The sequence below is a fragment of the Cuculus canorus genome, chromosome 7, assembly GCF_017976375.1.
Source record: "Cuculus canorus isolate bCucCan1 chromosome 7, bCucCan1.pri, whole genome shotgun sequence".
In the NCBI taxonomy this organism is placed as follows: Eukaryota; Metazoa; Chordata; class Aves; order Cuculiformes; family Cuculidae; genus Cuculus; species Cuculus canorus.
Genome location: NC_071407.1, coordinates 21,533,273 through 21,553,181, shown reverse-complemented (window position 1 = coordinate 21,553,181; position 19,909 = coordinate 21,533,273). Strand labels below are relative to the sequence as shown.

General features: G+C 49.8%; 2 protein-coding genes across 10 annotated transcripts in view; one reads left to right on the top strand and one right to left on the bottom strand.

Moving 5' to 3' along the window:
• NDST2 (N-deacetylase and N-sulfotransferase 2) overlaps nt 1-9,690 on the top strand; it is a 114,176-nt gene extending 104,486 nt beyond the window's left edge. For all 7 annotated transcript variants that reach the window (XM_054070884.1, XM_054070882.1, XM_054070886.1 and 4 more), the window contains 8 exons: nt 1,263-1,445; nt 2,214-2,310; nt 3,372-3,495; nt 4,253-4,427; nt 4,574-4,744; nt 6,060-6,169; nt 7,599-7,701; nt 7,850-9,690. In XM_054070884.1, coding sequence (XP_053926859.1) covers nt 1,263-1,445; nt 2,214-2,310; nt 3,372-3,495; nt 4,253-4,427; nt 4,574-4,744; nt 6,060-6,169; nt 7,599-7,701; nt 7,850-7,975 — 1,089 coding nt within the window. In that variant the 3' untranslated portion in view covers nt 7,976-9,690. The remainder of the gene's footprint in view (nt 1-1,262; nt 1,446-2,213; nt 2,311-3,371; nt 3,496-4,252; nt 4,428-4,573; nt 4,745-6,059; nt 6,170-7,598; nt 7,702-7,849) is intronic.
• A 5,116-nt stretch (nt 9,691-14,806) lies between these two features.
• The window catches only part of ZSWIM8 (zinc finger SWIM-type containing 8), a 56,387-nt gene continuing 51,284 nt past the window's right edge, over nt 14,807-19,909 (bottom strand). The window contains exons 23-25 of one of the 3 annotated variants that reach the window (XM_054070879.1): nt 19,107-19,226; nt 17,998-18,176; nt 14,808-16,736 (exon numbers count right to left, since the gene is read on the bottom strand). In XM_054070879.1, coding sequence (XP_053926854.1) covers nt 16,533-16,736; nt 17,998-18,176; nt 19,107-19,226 — 503 coding nt within the window. In that variant the 3' untranslated portion in view covers nt 14,808-16,532. Of the gene's footprint in view, nt 16,737-17,997; nt 18,177-19,106; nt 19,227-19,909 lie in introns of all 3 variants that reach the window. The other 2 variants (XM_009570733.2, XM_054070881.1) reach the window with 2 other exon arrangements.

Below are 19,909 nucleotides of genomic sequence, written 5' to 3'. Positions count from 1 at the left end.
CTGCTGTGAGTGGAAAAAAACATTCCTGCCCCCTGCCAGAGAAGCATGTTGTCACCCGCTGACCTCACCTGGCGTCATCACGATTTGGCCTGGAACTGTGCAAAAGGGGGTGACCACAGTCTTTTTCCCTCCCTGCGCTAGCAGACACTAGGCAGGGAGAGCTAAATCACCCACACAGTCATCTTTCTGTTGGTCTTCGTGTTCCACATTTGTTTTGCTGACTTCTACCATGTGGTTTGTGTGTGTCAGAGTGCGGCTGTGTTACAGGCGCTGGGATGCCCCATTCCATGGGACCAATCAAAGTCACACACCGGAGCCAAGCTGACAGCAGTCTCCTGTGCTTTCCCAAACACTAAAACACTGAAAATCAGATGTGAGGGAAATGTATCTGCTTGGGAGAGGGAATGGCTTGGCAAGGCAGGGACAGCACACTGCCTCCTGAGCTCCGCCACTCTGGGGGGCTCCCATGGGTGCCCAACGCCGCTTTGCCCAAAGGTTGACCCAAGGATTCACATCATCAGTCCCAGCAGGATGTTTCTCAGGGGCTATCTGCGCTGAAGGCTCTTGAGAGCTGAAACCTTGTCCTCTGGTGCCTGTTCCTAAGACAATGTCCTAGTGTGACCGTGTCCTCGTGCAGTGTCTCTGCAGTCCATGTTCAGATCCCCACATATGCTTGTTCGTATTTTAAAGTGTGAATTGCCCATTGTTCCTTTACACTCAAGATATCTACTCCAAAGTGAACGCAAGCTGACAGGCTGTGGGCTTAGTGGTGACTCCTGTGCTGCTGTGCCTGCAGTGTGCTGCTCCTCCCGGCCTGCTCACTGCTCAGGCAGGCACTGCAGCCAGAGAGGTGGCCCTGGCTGCACCTCGGGAGAGGAGGGAAAGCTCCTGCTCTTACATGGAAGAGGCTTTGCAAGGTCTGCACTAGGATGGAATCGCTAACTAACCCTTTTTCCTCTAAATGTCCCAGAGCTACTTGAATGGGATTTGGAAAATGTTCTGGGATCACATCTGAGCTGCAGTTATCACCATTCCCAAGGGTCAGAGGTCTCTGTCCCTCCTCTCATGAGTTACTCCTGGCTTGCAAGCACTGTGAATCTTTCATTTTTCATCACAGCAGTGCTGTATCCTGGCAGATGCATGGATGTCAGCCCAGACAGCCTGAGATGTGAACAGCCTCTTGCTGACAGTGGGAGGAAGCTACAAGGAAGCAGTATTGTTAATTGCCTGACTTACCAGTACCCTGTCTCCCCTATTTTCAGATCAGCATCTTCATGACCCACCTGTCCAACTATGGGAATGACCGTCTGGGACTGTACACCTTTGAGAGCCTGGTCAAGTTTGTGCAGTGCTGGACCAACCTTCGCCTGCAAACACTTCCCCCTGTCCAGCTCGCAAAGAAGTACTTTGAAATCTTTCCCCAGGAGAAGAATCCCTTGTGGCAGGTTAGAAGGCAGCTTTAACTGCTCCTAGTGCTTCTCCAAGAGCTATGTCCTGCGTTTAAGGTGTGGTAAGCCCGCTGATCCAGAGCACAGAAGGGTTAATGAATGCATAAAGCTTTTAGGTTTAACCTTTGTGGCTTGAGGCTGCAAGTGACAAGGTGGAAGGGATGAAGAGTAGGAGTAGGACACAGTCACATGGCAAAGTGACAGGGGGCAGGCTTGCAGGCGTTTGGGTCATTAAAGGGCTTACGTTAGAGCAGGCTGCTGTGAAGTGTGTGAGGAAGAGCCCTGTTTGGTGCTGAAGGAATTTGCAGGCATGTTAATGTGATTAATCTGAAAGTAATTTCACACTGCAGAATTCATGTTCGTTAAATAAAAACATGCTTATTCTGTTTTATCCTGGCGCAGCAGCTCTCTGCATGGTAATGAGCAAATGAAATTAAGTGAAGGTGATAGAGTTGTCTGTCTGCCAGAAGTTCACAGGTGCTGAGCTGTTCTATCAGGGTGGCCCAGCCCCGGATGGCTGCACGGGGCAAGGCCTGCGGTTAACACTCTTAGTGGGACTTTGGCTCCTGTCTCAGTTTGGAGCTTTAGAAAACGTTCCCCTGTGTTCTCACTTAATTCTCCTTGAGGCCTGGCAGAGCAGTGGTTTGGCTGGGAAGTGTTCTCTTTATGCTAATGTCACTGTCTCGAGAGGAGTGGCCTTCCAGCTTTTCCTCCACTTCCCATTAGCTCCTGTGCTAATGCCTAATACCATCACTTGTGCTTCAGAATCCCTGTGATGACAAGAGGCACAAGGACATCTGGTCCAAAGAGAAAACGTGTGATCGACTCCCCAAGTTCCTCATCGTGGGACCTCAGAAAACTGGTAACGTGAATGCTTTGTCTGAAAATAGATTGCAGCTTCCATCTCATTCCTCCTGGGAGGAGAGCTGGGAAGGACTGTGTTGGGGGTCTCTGTGGCTGCCCTCTCTGCAAGCTGCCAAGTGGCTGCAGAGGACATTGCAGAGACTCTCAGATTTGTTCTGACCTCACCCTGGCACAGCTGTCAGTGCTTTGCACCCTGGCACTGTGCTTCGCTCGGTCCTGAGTTGCAGGGAGAAGCCCTAACTGCAGAGTTGCTTTGGCTTTTCCACATCAGCTCTGAGAAACTGCAACCTTTCTTAATGTGTGACGAACGTGAGCTGTCAGCAGGACTGCCACATGTGATAATTGTCCCCTAGGGCTTTTACTGGGACAGACCATGTTCCTACTGCACGTTCTGTGTCGCGGTCAGTGGGAGGTAGAGCTTCTCTTTGTCTGACCTCTGTCACTTCACTGTGGTGGCATTGTGTTGGCAGTGGTGTGCCTGTACGTACTGTGCTGAAGAGAGCAGAACCTCTTCAGCCGCAGGCCGGTCTTCACCCCCTGTCTCTCTCTGTAGTGCAGTGGAACAGCAGCTGCCAGCCATGCGTAGCAAATGGCGATCCTGGCCAGGCGAGGCAGCTTGTCTGCCTGTGTCACTGTGGAGCTATGTGTGTGCAGCACGAGCCCAAACTGGTGGCAGTGGCACACAGAGAAAACCACTTTCCAGCCTGGATAACTGGCCTGCTGGCGGCCTGCAGTGGTGTGCCGAGCAGGATTGTCAGGCTTGGCTGGGTGGAGGGAAAACAGAGACAGGACAAGGCACCCCATCTGGCAGGGATGGGCTCTGCCGTGACAGTGTGCCTGTGCCACCTGTGAAGCACACAAGACAGCCAGCATGGGTGACGCTGTCACGCTCAGAAGGTGACTAAGTGCTTGGCGCCACTGCTGCTGTAGCCCACGGAGTGGGTTAGCTGTGCCTGGTAGTCATGCGCCCTCGGGGCTGTTCTCTGCAGTGCAGGTAAACTGTTTCATGCAGCCGTGCGTTAGGTGTGACCCAGGTCCATTAACCGGTTCCTGTTGCAGGCACTACGGCAGTGCACTTCTTCTTGACCATGCATCCAGCTGTCACCAGTAACTTCCCAAGCCCATCCACCTTCGAGGAGATCCAGTTTTTTAATGGACCAAATTATCACAAAGGAATCGATTGGTAAGAACTCTGACGTGTGTTGTGCTGTGACAAGGCGCACCTGTGTTGTCTTCTCCCAAATCTCTCTGTGTGTCCACCTCAGGAGCTCCTCTGTTTCTAACTGCCATTTCATTTGCTATTGCTCAGTGCATGTTCTGGTTTCCTGCTGACCCCCTGGCTTAATCCAGGAGCAGGACAGGCAGTTCCTGATCTTGGTGACTGTTCATCAGATTTCTAGGCATGATTTGGCTTTAAAAATTCAGAGTCTTTGTTGAATGCACTACAGTCGTGAGTTTTCTTTTCCTGATATGCAAAGCAGACAGCAGTGTGCTCATCATCAAGCTAAGAAAGACCCTTACGACAGAAGGGATAACCAAACAGCAGGGTGCTATTGTTCTGAGCCCTTTAGACTCAGAGCCGTCACTGCCTGCCTTGCGTGGGCTCCAGAGCCTCTCTGGCCACATGCATCCCCTCATCTTTACCTGTAAAGGTATACAGTTATGGTAAAGTGCTTCCACCTGGCAGCAAAAAAAGCAGTCTCACTGTGGCACTGCTGTGCCAACATGTTTCCAGGCAGAGACATTTTAAAGTTGCTGTGCTTCATCGCCCTTCCTGAGTCACCCTCTGCCTGCTCGGCACCCACCTGCCCATTCATTACACTCCTGGGGAAGTGCAGTTGTTCAGCGAGCTGGGTCTGAGAGAAGGAAGGGCATCATTCTGTCATGTGTCATTTCTCTCTTGAGCCATGCAGCTCACCAGTGTCCCGTCTATCTGGCAGGTACATGGAATTCTTTCCCATCCCCTCCAATGCCAGCACTGACTTCATGTTTGAGAAAAGCGCCAATTACTTTGACACAGAGGTGGTGCCGAAACGTGGCGCAGCCCTGCTGCCTCGAGCCAAAATCATCACTGTCCTGATCAACCCTGCTGACCGAGCCTATTCGTGGTACCAGGTAACTGCACTGGGGGCAAGGCAAAAAGCCCGAGGGAGAGAGCCATGGATCCGTTCCCAGAGGGGCAGGGAGGTGACGCAAGCTGCATGGAGACGGGTAGGTGGAATTTTGTATTCCTGCTCCTAAATCCAGCTTACATCTTCCAGCACCAGCGAGCTCACAGTGACCCCGTGGCACTCAATTACACTTTCTATCAAGTGATCTCTGCAAAGTCCCAGGCACCTCCAGAACTGCGCAACCTGCAGAGCCGCTGCCTGCTCCCTGGCTGGTATTCCACCCATCTGGAGCGCTGGCTGACATACTACCCCTCTGGGCAGGTAGGTTCGGCAGCAGAGGCTCTCTTAGAGCCCCTTGTAGGGTTGGTGTAGAGGAGAGAGCAGACTGCAACCTGTGTATTTGCTTCCCTGTTGTTTCCATTGCACCTGCTGTTGTGTGTTTTGGAACAAGAGCCACCCCTTGCTTCCTCCTGTTGTGAGCTGGTAAGAAATCAGGCTTGAATATTCCAGTTGTGCACTTTTATTGTATTTGTAAAAGTAAATGAGTGCGGGAGGGTACCGTGATCTCCCAGAGTGTGCTCCACAGTATCACGAAGTTCAGCCAGAACGGCAGCATTAGCACTCCCTTCCTTTCATCTTGGCAGCTGCAGCCCGGGGTCCCTCCTCAGACCCAGCAGGTGCTCAGCCCCCTGCTGTGGCTCCATTGCTTTAAGGAGAGGCTCTTGGACTCGGCCCTTTGTCAATTCCCAAGCTGTGAAGCCTTTCACTGTCTGCTGAAGGGAAATTTCACTGCAGGGATGTCAGGAGTCTGTGTTTGGTGTATACATTTGCAAAAAGCCAATTAATAGACAGCCAAGGCCATTACTGCCTCTGAGTGCCCACGAGATTCATAAACTGCCCAGTACAGCATCAGTTAGGGTGTGTTTTCAGAGTTCCTTCCTGCCACTGGGGTTTCCCTCAGGGACTCTCTAACCCAGCAGCCTTACAGTGCCCATTCGGTCTCTTTATTCTCTGCCAGAGCAGCAGCTGAAACTCTACACAACAGATCTGCCAAGATTAGAGACATGGGAAAACATTCCTGGGCTCATATCTATTGCCTCGCTATTCCTGGGGGTTCCTGCTGTGAGGAATGACAGAGCCAGACACCATCCTGTGCTGTGCCTTCGGCCTTCCCCAGACTTCAGTTTTCCTATTCTGTTCTTTGGAATAGGTCATTTATTAGCACAAGTGGTGTTCGTTATTGCCCATCATACATGTAACACGAGAATAATCACAGGCTACAGGAGACTCCTTAGCACAGTGCGCCAGGGGAGGCTTAGATTGGATAGTAGAAAAAGTTCCTTCGCAGAAAGAGTGGTGAAGCCCTGGCAGAGGCTGCCCAGGGCAGTGGTGAAGTCCCCATCCCCGGAGGGGATAAAAAACCATGTAGATGTGGCACTTGAGGGCATGGTTAATAGGCACAGGGGTGGTGGGCTGATGGTGATGAATGTCCCACATCCCCTGCTGTGCTGCTCTAGAGTAAACAGGCTGTGGCAGCCGTCGCCCATGTGCACGGGCTGTTCTGAGAGCCGGGATGCTCAGCGGGTGTCATTCAGCACGCACTGGCAGAGGGTTGAGGCGGCTGCTGTCTTTTCAGCTTCTCATCGTGGATGGGCAGGAGCTGAGACACAACCCTGCCTCCGTAATGGACAGCATCCAGAAGTTCTTGGGAGTCACGCCACTCTTCAACTACACCCAGGCCCTCAGGTAGGGAACTCTGCTTTGGCAGGATGCTTTCTGTGTGCACTTGGTGGGAATAATGCTTCTTATTTCTGACTACAAAGCCTGCCAAGGTTTCAGGGGTGCATCTTGCCCTAAATCAGGGTCAGATAGTGTGAGATGCTACACAGTGACCAGAACCATAGCCTAATCTTTCCAGAAATTACAGGGGATGGGGAGTTTTTTTGGCACTGTCATAGAGAAGTGTGAAGCAATAATTATGATGTTTTCCATTTGCTCTTTGTGGTTTCAGAAAAGATGCTGGCATTATTAGTGCTCTTTTGCTTTGTGTCACAGCTGTATCTGACAGAAAGTAGAGCAAGTAGGGTTGAAAATGTGTGGCAGGCTTCTCCTACCTGACTGGAGATGGAGGGACACCTCACACAGTTTTGAGGTAGAGAGCCCATAATTAGAGAAAACATGGACTGGTCAGGTGTGCAGAGCTGCCTAAGCATGAGCTGAAGGATGTTCCTCAGCCATCACTGTGGTTTTGCAAGCGTGGTTACCCTGGACAGATGAAGCAGTAGCTGTAGGTGGACTGTGGCCACATCAGCCCTCAGGGGAACTCCAGCAACCCACTGGAGATCCCGAGTATTGTTCCTCGCAGCTGAAACCTAAGTTTTCACACCTTCCCTATGGCAGCTGCAGGTGGTGGGTGCTGTACCTGTGTGCAGCCATATGGCCACTTCCTTTTACTTGAACAGTAACGAGAGGAGAACTGACTCCATTCTCCCCCTGCATTGTTTTCCAAGTGGGTGGCACATGGCTTCCCAGGGGAGGGCAGAGAAATGTCAGATCACGTGAAAGCCCTGAGGGCACGTGAGGGGCACGTGTGGGGATGGTAAATGAAATGTTTAAAGCAGTGGCACTGGCTGGTACCTCCAGCCAGCATCAGAAAAGGAGTGGCGTTGGTCTGCTTGCCTCAGGGTTTGGTGGAGGTGCCTGTTCAAACCTCCAGCTCGCCTGGGCCAGCTGAGGGGTGGGCCAGACCAGGCCCACACATGGCGCCCAGCACTGCCTTACACCTGTGTTTTAGCAAGAACAGAAACACTGATTCCTTAAACTGTCACGGGATTCTCTAATGCTTCTCAACCATAAAGAGGTGATTAAAAGAATTTACATACACTAAAACGATATAAATACACTATTATCCCTGTCAGTGTAACAGACAAATATTGATTGTAACACCACATTACCTCTGACTCTTGCATAAAGCTGACACAGTCCTGAGTGTAATGCATTTCCTGTCAAAGTGGTCAAGTGCTGAAAAACCCCAAACAAGCAATACCAGAGATAAATAAATAACTAAACCCCAAACCCAATCATTAAAGCATTGAAATGGGAAATATGGAGTAAATGTCTGCTGCTGTGAACTGGGCGTGAGGCCACCTCTTTTAAAGACAAGCATCCATTTCAGATTTGATGAAGCAAAAGGATTTTGGTGCCAGCTGCTAGATGGAGGGAAGACGAAATGCCTTGGAAAGAGCAAAGGAAGAAAATACCCTGATATGGACTCCTCGGTGAGTAACTGTCTCACATCTGTTGGCAGCAAGAGATGTGGAACCATCCCTGCAATCCAGCCTGGATTCTTGTGCCACTTACGCCCTCAATGACCTGTGTTCAGGATAGCATTTCCTTTTGCACTAACATGGTCTTTTTTCCACACAGTCACGGCTGTTCCTAAGAGACTTCTACCGGGAGCACAACATTGAATTATCCAAGCTGATGAACAGACTCGGGCAGCCCCTTCCAACCTGGCTCCGAGAGGAACTACAGAACTCCAGCTGGAGCTGAGGGGGGCTCCCTGCTCCCTGTGCCACTGGGGTGTGTGGTGCTCCAGCACATGCTATGATGCCATCTCTTGTCAAGCCAAAAGAAATGGACAGATGAGCAGGAGCCAAGAATGTGCAAGTGGAGCTTTCCCCACTGCTGGGAAGGGAAAGGCTGCTTCTGACGTGGCCCTGGGGCACGAGGTGCACGTCACATTCTTGAATATTAATGGTGTGTTACACTTCAACTTTTACTTACAGGAAGGATTTGGAATGCCTGACCCACTTTGAGCAGGGGAGGGAGCATGGTTATTGCTTCATGTTTAAACTCTTCTCGGTATATGGAATGGGCACGAGCTGCAGGGTTAACGTGTCCAGATGTAAAAGGTTTGTGAGGTGAGCTATTGAGCCCACAGCTGGGAAAAGCAGCAGCAGTGTAACGAAAGGGGAATCCAGCCCAGTGAGCCGCAGCTTTTATCCAGCAGTCAGGGGCAGGAGCGCCTTGGTCCTCTCTGTGCAGAGGCACCGTGGCTGTGGTCATGACTGACAGTGCCGCTGCTCATGGCTGCTGGGGCCTGCACTTCCTCAGAGCCAGCTGCAACACTCAGATCGCCTCTCCTGACCCGCACCACAGATGGTGCAGTAGTGCCCAGTGACCACGCAGGTGGATGAGGCAAAGGGCAGACAGTGACACAGAATTGATTTGTTGTCTTAGGGTTGACATTGGCAAGTATTTCTTTGTCGGAACTTCAGCCATCTCACAAGGCAACCAGGAGCAATTTGTCTCCTCGGCGCACTCTGAAGGCAGTGTTAGCACAGCACAAGAGCTGGGGGCAAAGCATGGGGGTTCTGTAGTATCAGCTGAAAGCAGACAATGCAATTCCCCATCTCTGATGAGCTTCAAAAAGAAAGAAAGGCAACGTTGCTCTCTGTCCAACAGCTCCAGGGCCTCTACCACCCAGGCTGGTAGCGAGCACCTCTTTTAATGCTCCTGCAGTCCAACAATCCAAGCGGAAAAGCAAAAAGACCTAGTTAAAAGAAGTGTTGTTCAGAGGTAAAGGGAAGGCTTGGAGTTAGACGTCATCTCCTCTACTCACAAAGGGCTGTGAATTCACTGCTGCACATGTAAGCACGCTGCGGTGCTCTGCCGCCTCCTGCGGCTGCTGAATAGCTGTTCTCAGAGGAGATCCTCCATCATGGCTCTACCTGTTTTCTGCTGCTGAGCCAGGGGCTTCAGGGGCTGTGTGGGCCATCGTCCTTCGCTCCCTAGTCCTTGAGGATCACTGTAGCTCCAGAGAACAGAGGGGCGGGATCCACGTGAACTCAAGACTATGAATTCCAATTCCCACAGGTGTCATGAGCTCCTTTTCTCTTGTCCAGAGAGAAGTTGCTTCAACCAAGCTTTTCCATTGAGCCTTAGGTATTGTGTATTTCTGAATGAATGGTGCATTTACCAGTGTATGTAAATGTATATAGTATGCAATATAGTATTTTATTTCATGTGCCCTTGGAAAGGGGGATTTTGTGCAGCCAAAAAGAGGACAGAGACTAGAAAGCCCTCTCTCACTCCTGTTGGAGAGAAGAGCCTGACTTCCTGCACTGGATCCATGTACAGCGTCATTCACATTGAATGATAATGAAGAAATTCTTGGCTCTCGAAGCTGAGCACAAGTGTCTGAATAAAGGCTAGAAGTAGCAGTAAGTGGAGATTCAATAAATGTACTACTTATTTTTCTTCTTTGTGATGAGTTGGAGTGATCTCATGGATCCGAAGCTGGGAGAAGGGTAAAACACCAAAGAACCTTATGACTGATATCAGGGAGGGTAAAAACAGTGTTTGACTTAGACTTGTAACAGCACAGCAACAGCGTGCTAAGGCTTCTTTCCCTGCACATGCGGCCTGGGGCACTAGAGACTCATTCTTGCTGGTCTGCACTGGCGATGACTCCTCAGCTGTTGTGTCTGCTGCAGTGGCTTCCAGGGCCTTGGCCACAACAGCAGTGTTGCTGTGCCCCTCCTCTCCAGGCGTGTTCCGTCACCTGCAGTCCAGAAGCCCACGCTTATTCCTACAGAAATGAACAACCTTGCATTGAACTGGAATCAGACCATTGTTTAAACAGTCCAGGTTGTGACCATGCCATAAACCAGCCTACAGCACTTCCCCTGCACAGGCACACAGCAGTGCAGCTGCTTGCACGTGTTGCCACAGGAGGAGGAAGATGCCAGGAGCAACACTACTGACACTCCATAAAAGTTCCCAGCTCTTAATCTGTTACAGGTTGTTACTTCCGTACACAGTTACTTCACACATTATCTTGGACTGTGGTGCCTCTCTGAGAGGGAGTTAAACATAAAAAAAAAATCAAAGTACCATGAATAACTTGGGAGGGCTCACTGATCGCCAGGGTCACTTTACTGGTGACAGTCCCTCACTTGAGGCAGCAATGGGCCGCTCTGTGTTCTCATTGTTTGTTCTTTCCTCCCCCAGTGCTTCATTTCTGTGCCGTGCTGGTCTTAGTGCTGGCATGCTGTGGTCAGGTCCAACTGCAGGATGTCCTGTGGGGATCCAGCTGACAGAGTCCTTTTCAGATCTGCTAACTCCCTCTGACAGCACACTGCTGCAGAAGCTGCCCACTCTGGACACAGCACCAGCTGCTTGTGGAAGCTCCTACAATATCAGAAGCTCTGGGATATCAAAAAAGCCCACAAAAACACCTTTTTCATTCCAGTGAGACACACTAGTTACCAGACACTGGCCCACTGGGCGCTCACATCAAGTACCCCCAGACTTCATTTTGATGGTGGAAATAAACCTCTTCTTACCTCCCTGCACAGCAACAGAGCTTCATATAGGTACGTCACCGGGTGTTCCCACCCCTTTCTCTTAATGGGGAGGTGGCTGTGTTTAAAAAAAAAAAAGGTAAACATGGAGTATTGTTAATATTGGAAACTAAAGCTCACCTCTGAGAAACACTTTGCTAGCTGGTTTTGCTACAAAAGATTACTGACACTCCACTCCTCTTTAGAAATATGTAGAAATAGTTTACTAATTGATCTATTTTTTTGGCTTTAAAATGTTCTAAGACACAATCCATCCCCCCCCTCATCTGCACAGTCCCGTGCCTCCTCCCATCTCTCCAGAGTGCCTGAGAAGCATCCACAACAGCGACATGACCCCAGCAGCCGCAAACCCACCTCACCTGTATGGCACTGATAACAGAGGATCATAAATCAGCCTGAATCGGGATAACCCCAACATCAGGCCACTAAGAAGCTGCATTGCAGGACTTGACTTAAAATATCAGTATCATACAATGGTTGCCCTTTAAGCCCCAAGCTTCCTGACAGAGCAGCTCTCCTGGCTGACTCCAAAGAGGTGGAAGCGAAGCACAACACTGACAGGAGTCATGGGGATGCAGTCCCCCACCGTGGCCTGCACTGTCTGTGTACACACACCCTGCTCCCAGCACGCTGTCTGTGTACGCACACGGTCTACAACAGCCTGCCAATGCACTCCCAAGCGTTCCCCTTCATGGCAATACAGCAACGGCCCAGGACAGCTTGTGCAGTGACAACTTGTTATGAACACTTAACTGTCACAGGAACACCAACAGGATAACAAAGTCCCTTGCTTACAGAGCACAGTCACTGTCTTCACATCAACATGAAAGGCTGTACAGCAGTAAGGTAACCTTCTGGCAGCAACACAGCTTGCGTTTGGTTGTCACCCTGAGAAAAAACATGAACCGGTCCCAAGTTCAGACGGAAACCCCAGCATAGTACAGCCCCGGCTGGACTTCAGCTTTCACAGGTGAATGGCACTCGGGTGGTGCCTCCACTGCCCTGTCCCAAGAGCAAGGACCCTCAGAATGGAAATGGGGAAGCAGAAACCACATCTGGCTTGTGTTATGCTGGGGCAGAGGAGTGGTGAGAGGGGAGGGAGGTAGTTGCGGGGGGAAAAAAAAAGTTCTTTTTAAGACAGCCCCTCTTGACCATCTGTAATCACAGCACGTGGCACTCAAAGCCAGGCACAAAAAGTGAAACCACAAAATATTCTAAATAAACTGTACTCAAGAGCTGATGCCTCTATCAGTAGGGTTTAAAAGGAAAGCCGTACAGCAGTCCAGCAGTCATGGTCATCAACAAGTACTGCAATGTCCTCACGGCCAAACCTGACCCTTTACTTTTTCAGTTTCATTTAAAAACAATGCAGAAACCTAAAGGCATCAGTAGCAGAGTGTGAGCAGGCTTTCCAGTTTCGGCACCCTCCCCGAGGTGCATCCCAGAAAATCCATTTTTCTGCAGCACAAGGTGCGTTCCAAGGAATGAGGCTTGCCTCAAAACCTTTATTTTATCCATTCTGTAAGAGCAAAAATGTCACTATTCCTACTGACAAGCACAATATCCAGAAATCTTGATGCATATCCAGATGCAATCTTGGCATGTCTTCTACCAACTACAATAAACACCAAGATTTTACCCCTGCAGACCCAGAAACTACACAGGGATTGATAGGTTAAGTTCTAAAATGCTGCTGTCACAGATCCAGGGAAGAGTGGGCACACACAAGCACTGAAGACACTCCATGGCCACCCACTGTCGTCCTCTGGGGACAACGGGGAAGGCCTTTTACTTACCCACTCAACTCTTAATTCCACAGTATTCTAGCAATTCACACCCTCTCCCTTCCAGTTTTGGAAGTATGGGCCCCACTGCATAAATATAAAAAATGAGACACAGGCAATGTCCACTTTAAGAATCTGCCTCTGAGTATCCTAAAACAGAAGCACTGCCCGCTGCTGTGTGTCCCGAACCCGGGACAGAGCACCAAAACGCAGACCTGTGCGCCATGCCAGACTGCCCAGCTAAAGCTCCCACGGAACCTTAAATGCAGACAGGGGGTCAGCTCAGAGCACAGAGCTGCCTGTAGCCATTTTCCTCCTCTGGACAATTAAGCCATTCCATCTTCAACACTAGCAGGACAGTGAAGAATCTTGCAGTAAAGACATCAGCCACTTCTCTGCTGGTTTCATCGGCACCTGCACAAATCCAACTTCTCCAGCTCCCCAAGGAAGCGAGCTATCATTTCCAGAGACATCAACAGCCAAAAGGAAAAGTATTTCCTATGGTCACTAGAGGAGCTCAATCTGGCAAGCGAAAGCAAGTCCTTGTGAACAGAGGACACAGGAGGGAGAATGGTCTATAGAGCTCGTTCCTCTTCCCTTCAAGAAACAGGCAGTGAGTTAGACTTCACCAAATGTATTAATAATCCACTACAAGGTCTCATCGCAGAATCTCATTTGTACTCATGCACAGTACAGTGAGACCAGGCTCTACCCAGGCACAAATCTGAAGCTACTACTGTTGACTAAATTCAGCACTTGTTGGCCCCAGCCTGGGAAGTGCTAGTAGCCAACACAGAAAACACCTTCTAAGTGACGTAAAACCATTTCTGCACTGGAAGAGCTCTAAAAGCATCCAGCTGCTGTGGCCGCAGGCCTTCGCTGCAGCTTCCTTGCATTGCTGGCAAGGGCAAGGACCTAGAGAACAGTTGCTGTAAGTGAAAAAACACATGGATTAACTGAAAGGCAAAGGAAGCTCGAGGTGGCTGTGATTGCTGCTGAAATGTCTTTGCAGAATTTCTGAGCCTGAGTATTTTCTCCACTCCTGGAACAATGACCAAACTAACAAAGACCGCACCACTTAGTTTTTCTGCTCTAATAGTAGGTTAATGCTCCTGGGGCCACCAGGGGCCATCTCATCTCTTACAAAGGTTCCAACAATACCTCAAGAACCTCCCAGCCACATGACAAGGAAAAACCTCCTCTCCTTTCTCGCTAAGCCTTCCTGTCCTTACTCAGATACATTTCCCTGGGATATGCCTCAGGAACAACAACAAATTAACAGCTGTGGAGGTCCAGGTCTGAAAGCGCATGTTCCAGCAGACCTGCAGCACCTTCACAGAGCTCCCACCTCTGCCCAGTCTGAGGAATTTCTCTCAGAGCAGACTGGGAACTTCTCAAACCACTGACCTGTGCATCATAGTACGGTGCTGCTTGTCCTGCCAATGTCAGCCCGAGGTGAGATTCCCCACCTCTTCCTCTGCTGGGGCTCTGTGGCTACTGGAAGGCAACTCTGACACGTCTGTCATGCAGAAGCAGTGCAATCAATATGAGGACTAGAGAGGGCAAAATGAGGAGAGAAAGTTTCGAGCACAGTGAAGGATAACAGGCATTGAGATTTCTTTGCCTTTACAGTCTTCAGGGGACCACACACAGAGGAAACAAGTGTACCGACAGATAATAAGTTCAGTCCCAGCTCACAGTAAACAGCCCCATGGTATTGCCTCAAACCAAACACGCTGGTGACCAGGCTCTCGTGCTCCTGGTGGTTTTTAATTACAATAGTCTGAAAACCTGCCTGCCCTGGGTCTAAGTACAGTCTTCTAATAGCTACCACAGATAAGGCTCTGCCATTTTGTTTCCCAATTCAGTTCAAATCCTCGATACACTAACAGTCACTTCTACTCCTGATATTTAATACATTCAGCTTTTTGCCCATTTCCCTTCTGCTTCTTCCCTTCTGAAAGATGCTCCCTTCTCTTCCTCGATTTTCTCTTATAAGCAGCACAAAGCAAAAGATCAGACTCTGTTAGAAAAACTCACTTTTCTCCGGACTCCTTCCCCAGTTCTGAACAACCAAGAACAAGAGTGCACAGAAAATGCTCCAAGAACCCAAACCTTCCAGAGATCAGGCTGTGCTCTCTAACCAAATCCAGGAGTTTTGCCCAACAACAGGCATAATCAACACAGATTTTGGTTTAAAAAACAGAAAACACATTCTTAGGAACACCAGCACTTACCATTAGTGTGTAACAAGACACCTTATGTGGAATACATGAGGCTGTAAAGAGATTTTAAAGAGTTATGGTGGCGCAATCAAGTAAAGGAACCGCAATCCCACTCTCTGGCCTGTGCAGCACACAATATCAAACTGAAGCAGCTCATTCATCTGTTTTGCACTATGCCCACGAATTAGTTTATTTTTTAAGAGCACTGTTGAAAATATCAAATACAAACAGGCATGTTTCCAGTTTCCAGGAACTTTTCCCCATCATCACTGGCTAAATCCAAGTAAGACGCAAAATATGTTTCTGCTGAGAATCAGTGTTCTTAACATCCATCAATTATCTGGAAGTTTCCAGTTTTAAATACCCTGAGATTGATGTGCTTGTATGCTCACAAACAGCAGTGGCCTTCTGCATTTCCTTGGAGTCAAAATAAAAGCTTTCTAAAATTACTCTTCTGCAATGCTGCCCCTGTTGGATATCTTGCATTGCTCCCCAAACACCCCTCTGTTGGCAGGGAGCAAACCACCAGCCTCCTTGAACAATCACATCAAAGCTGTACAAAAGTGCAAATACAAAGCTCTGCATTATCACACCATATCGCTGGTGCCAAGACCAGAAGAGGAACCTGTTGGCTAGCAGAAATGTAGGCAGAACGTCCCAGGCTCACCTCCAACTCCTCTACATCCAACAACCCACTCGGCAGGCACCTCTGCTGCTGCAGAAGCACAATACTCCCAGAGCAGTGCCAAGCAAAGAACTTCTGGCTCACAGCTTGTGCAAAAGCTCTGGGCACCTTCTTTGCGCTGGAATGCTGTTCCCCCAGGCAGGACAGCAACCCACCAGGGCCCAGAGGAGCGTCCACCAACACACAGCTCCACCAGACTGTCAACATCAGAGCAGAGAGAAGAGAGAGTCAGTCTAAGAAAACGAGTGTTTAATCAGGAAACGAGAAGAGACAAGGGATAAGAAACTGATTACAGGAGAGTAACACCCCAGCCAAAAGAAACACGATTGTACAACTCGGAACGACTGGGATCAAAACATCCTATGAGAGCCAGCAGTGCCCGCAGAGGGACACTCCTGAGAAAGAGCCCAACCACTGCCAACAGTCTCCAGGCAGCTCAGCGCAGTCATGGACCCTGACTGCCCCAGCTCCAGCCTCTGCCCTCAGTGGCCGCAGAGGTGGCCCTGGCCCTGCTGCTCCGGCCTCAGCTTCTCTTGGCAGGAGGTGCTGGAAGGAATGGAGGGAGCGCTGGCTGTGCACAGCAGCCCCAGCCTCTCCCAACAGGAGATGGTGTGTAGAGAAAGAGAAGCCCATACAAAAAAAAAAAAGTTTACATATTTATAAATGCCAAAATAAATATTTAAGACAGAATCCCCAACCCCTCTAACATGTGCGTAATCACACTGCAAACTGCTCGCAGGACAGCCTCCAGGGGCTCAGGGAAAAAAAGCAATGACTACACCACAGGGCAGCCAGCTCAACTTCCTTCTCATTTCCTGATGCTTCTGAAGCCTGGAGCCCACTGGGGAGGAGGAGGAAGAGCGAGCAAAGCAGAGCGCCAACACGCAACAGTGCTGGAGAGGAATGTCATGGTATAAATACATCAGATCAGTGGTTTCCAACAAGTTAAATCTAAAATAAAAAAAGACACCAGAAGGAAGGATGGTGTAAGTGGAACTACAGCTATGCGGGGCAAAGGGTTGTGTGTCCATGGAGCTCCACCTGCTGTCACGGTGAGAAGGTGGTCATTTCCAGAGACACCCTTTGCCACAGCTCCTTTGTCTGCTTGCTGCGCTTTACGTTCTGGAGAACATCATTAAACTGCATCATGCCCATGGGAGTCAGGCAGAAGGCGCTTCTGGCGCTGCGGATGGCATTCACAAAGTCATCGTAGTCAGCAGGAGTTAGATGGATCAGACGATGATGGATGTACTGCGTGGGAACAGGGAAAAAGCCTTAAGGTATTTGCTCGCCACCCTTTCGCTGGTGACACTTAGAGGAGGGCTCGAGCTCCAGGGCAATACATCATATCACCCCACTGCCCCATGAGAGGTCCCACAACAGCAGAGAAACAGCTCAAACAACAGCAGTGCTCCATCTTACATCCTAACACGGCCAGGGTGAGAGTCCCCCTCAGAGACCAAAATGCACAACACTGCATTAGCAGTGTCCTCTCCTCCAAGAGCACTGCACTGGGCCTTAGCACAGCCCAGAAAGGCCAGCTAAGGTTCTGCTTCACCACCCACTTGCATCTGACTCTTGCACCACTCACTCTGCAGGCTGCACACTCGGACGCAGCATGTTCGCTGGACAGCTTCCTTGTTAAGGGGTGCGGAAGGAGGAAGGCTCACACTAACTGCAAAATACCTCCAGGCTTAACATTGACACTTTTATCAGCTTCTCTGCTAGGGCCCCAAAACTGCAGGTCCAGCTTCTGAGACATCTATCTCCCTAATGCAGCTCAGAAAAGGAGCTCAAGTGATGAAGCTGTCACTTCTCCAAACCTTCATCTAGGTGACAGGACATCTAGGCTGGACAGTGTGTTTGCATATCGCCCTTCTGGTCATTTATTTCAGAGAAGTAGGAACACGAGGGGTGTCCTGTTCACAGTGCTTTAAGGAACAGGTCATTCTGGTAGTCCAACAGGCTCACTGTAACACATTTGTCCAAGGTTTCAACAAATCCTGAGACATATCATCTGTCCTGGCAGCTGAGCAAGCCATTTCCTATATCAGTGCTAGCACTGGCCCACCAGACAGCCATGCCAGTGCTTCATGACAAGGGGGAGGCAGGCTACAAACATGGAAAGAAGAAAAGCACAGGCTAGGGAGAGAGATGGACGGGGGGGGGGGGGGGGGGCCCTGAAAACATAAGAAGGAGAAAGTAGAGAAGTTCAAAGGTATGGGTAACATTGGGAGAGAGGAAGAAACCCGACAGGAAACAGAACCACCCCATCCTTTGCAGTGAGCACAGGAGGTGAGAGGCTTTGTAAGCAGCAATACAATGTTGCACTTTGTACGCAGCCTCTACACAGGCAATCCTGCCTGCTGTAGTCCGTGCTGCATACACCAGACAAAGGGCTAGCTTAACTGCCAGTTCCCCAGCCCCTTCCCCTCTGCACACGCAGGCAGTACCTGGAAGGCAGGCAAGGGCCTGGCAGCTTTGACAGGCAGGAAGACCGGCCACACGTTACCTGCAGGTAGGCCTGCTGGCACCGCTGCACCAGCTGGTGGAAGGCTGGGGTGCGCAGGTGGTTGTGCACATGGGCAGGGTTGAGCCTCTGCAGAGCTTCCATGATGATCTCCTGGAGCACAAAAGGGCTCAGCACCCCCTTGGCTGCACCGACACAAAACTGATGCACGTAGTTTACACCTGCACAGGAAGGAAAATTCAGAACAATGGTGTTAAGAGAAACACAAGGAATTAGGTACTTCCCAGCAAGAACCTGGATTTGGAGCACTTTCTCCTCAGTGTAATGTATCCTCCAGCAGGCTTCAGGGAGAAAGTCTAGCAAACTCCTGCAGGCAAGAGATCATTCTGATATATCCATCAGGTCTGAGTAGAGACCAGTTACCACCTCAGGCACTGATATTCCCAGTCCCCACCTGTCTTTAAAGGGTATATAAAAAAACTGATGCAGAGGCAAGGACAAGCTGCACTTCCTCCCATTGCTTCCTGCCTCCTCATTAAGGAAACAGCCAGATGCTACAACACCCAGACCTTAGGGAGCCTGGAGAGACTGCCAAGCATTCCCTCAGCTTTCTGCAGTGGAGCTCCCCAGCAGCAGCAGCCATGCCTAGGCAGGCTGGCTGCAGAGGTTATGGGGTTAAGTTCTTATTGCTGATGAAAGAACTAAAAAAAAAAAAAAAAAAAAAAAAATGAACTGACAAAAATGATCCAAGAGTGAAGTTGAAGTAAAAACAAAAAACCCAAACAGTTGGTGGTTTGCTATAGAAATTCTTCACAGAAGGTGTAAATGCACATAAGAAAGAGGAATACCTACAAGATATTGAAAGGGGAAAGAAAAAGTTGTTACCGAATGGAAGAGATACAAGCTCTGAGCCCTGTCCAATCCCATGCACCTTACCCAGTGCCTCAAAACTCAACAGCATGCCTACAGAACCCAGAAATGGAACAACTGCTGGATGAAAGAGCAGCAGGGATCTTCTGAAATATTCTCAGAAATGGCGTGAGACAGCAGGCTCACCCAGTCTCTGGAGTTTTGCTTTTTAGAGAGCTTTTCCCACCATTGTGCAAACCCCAGCAAGTGGATTTCTGCTGAAGTACTGCTCTGAGCCTTACCTAACTTCGCAGCTAACCCAAGGAGCCATTTTACATCCTCCGTGTAGGGTGGGCTGCGGGAGAAGTTGTTGGGATGGTCGTTGTGAGCTCTTCGGCCAAGCATCTCCAGAGCCAGCATCCCTGTGAGAAAGGGGCAGCCAGAGTCAAGCAGCACTTCTGCCCAAGTAAGACTTAGTCTAGCATTTCACTCACTGCAGCACAACCTGACTGGCCTGCGCTTCGCCTCACGCAATGAGTCCAGAGAGAAACACAAGGCCTATCACCACAGGAAGTATCTGCAAGAACATCTGGATCTGCTGATTTCTGGGCTGGGAAATCAGCACATCCATCACACCTCACCAGAGCTGCAAAGAGACACTCCACTAGCTCATCCAGCAGGGTCAGCAGGGAGCCCCGGGGCCTGCACTACAAGGTGTCCTATATTTGCCCCAAATTTTGCAGCAGAGAAGCCACTCACATCACCCTGCCCAGCCGAAAGACAACAGGCCAACACTAGCAGCAGCACTGTCAATCTGCAAACATTTTACTATCCCACTGCAGTTCTTCACACAAATTCACTCATTTAAAAAGTTCTACAACACCAACAGGTGCTGTGACTTGCTCTTCAGACCCTCTTCCCCCATCCCCTCTCTGTTGCTCAGGCTGTGAATGCCTTTCACGGCTTAGTATTCGCATTGCAATGTTCCCAGTGGCACCTGCACCCTACTCTGCCTAATCAGTACTCTCTCCTCTAGCTATCAACCACAAACCCCAAGAAACCTCCTGGCAGCCTGCCTTCTATTTTCCTGCTGTTTCTCTTTGCT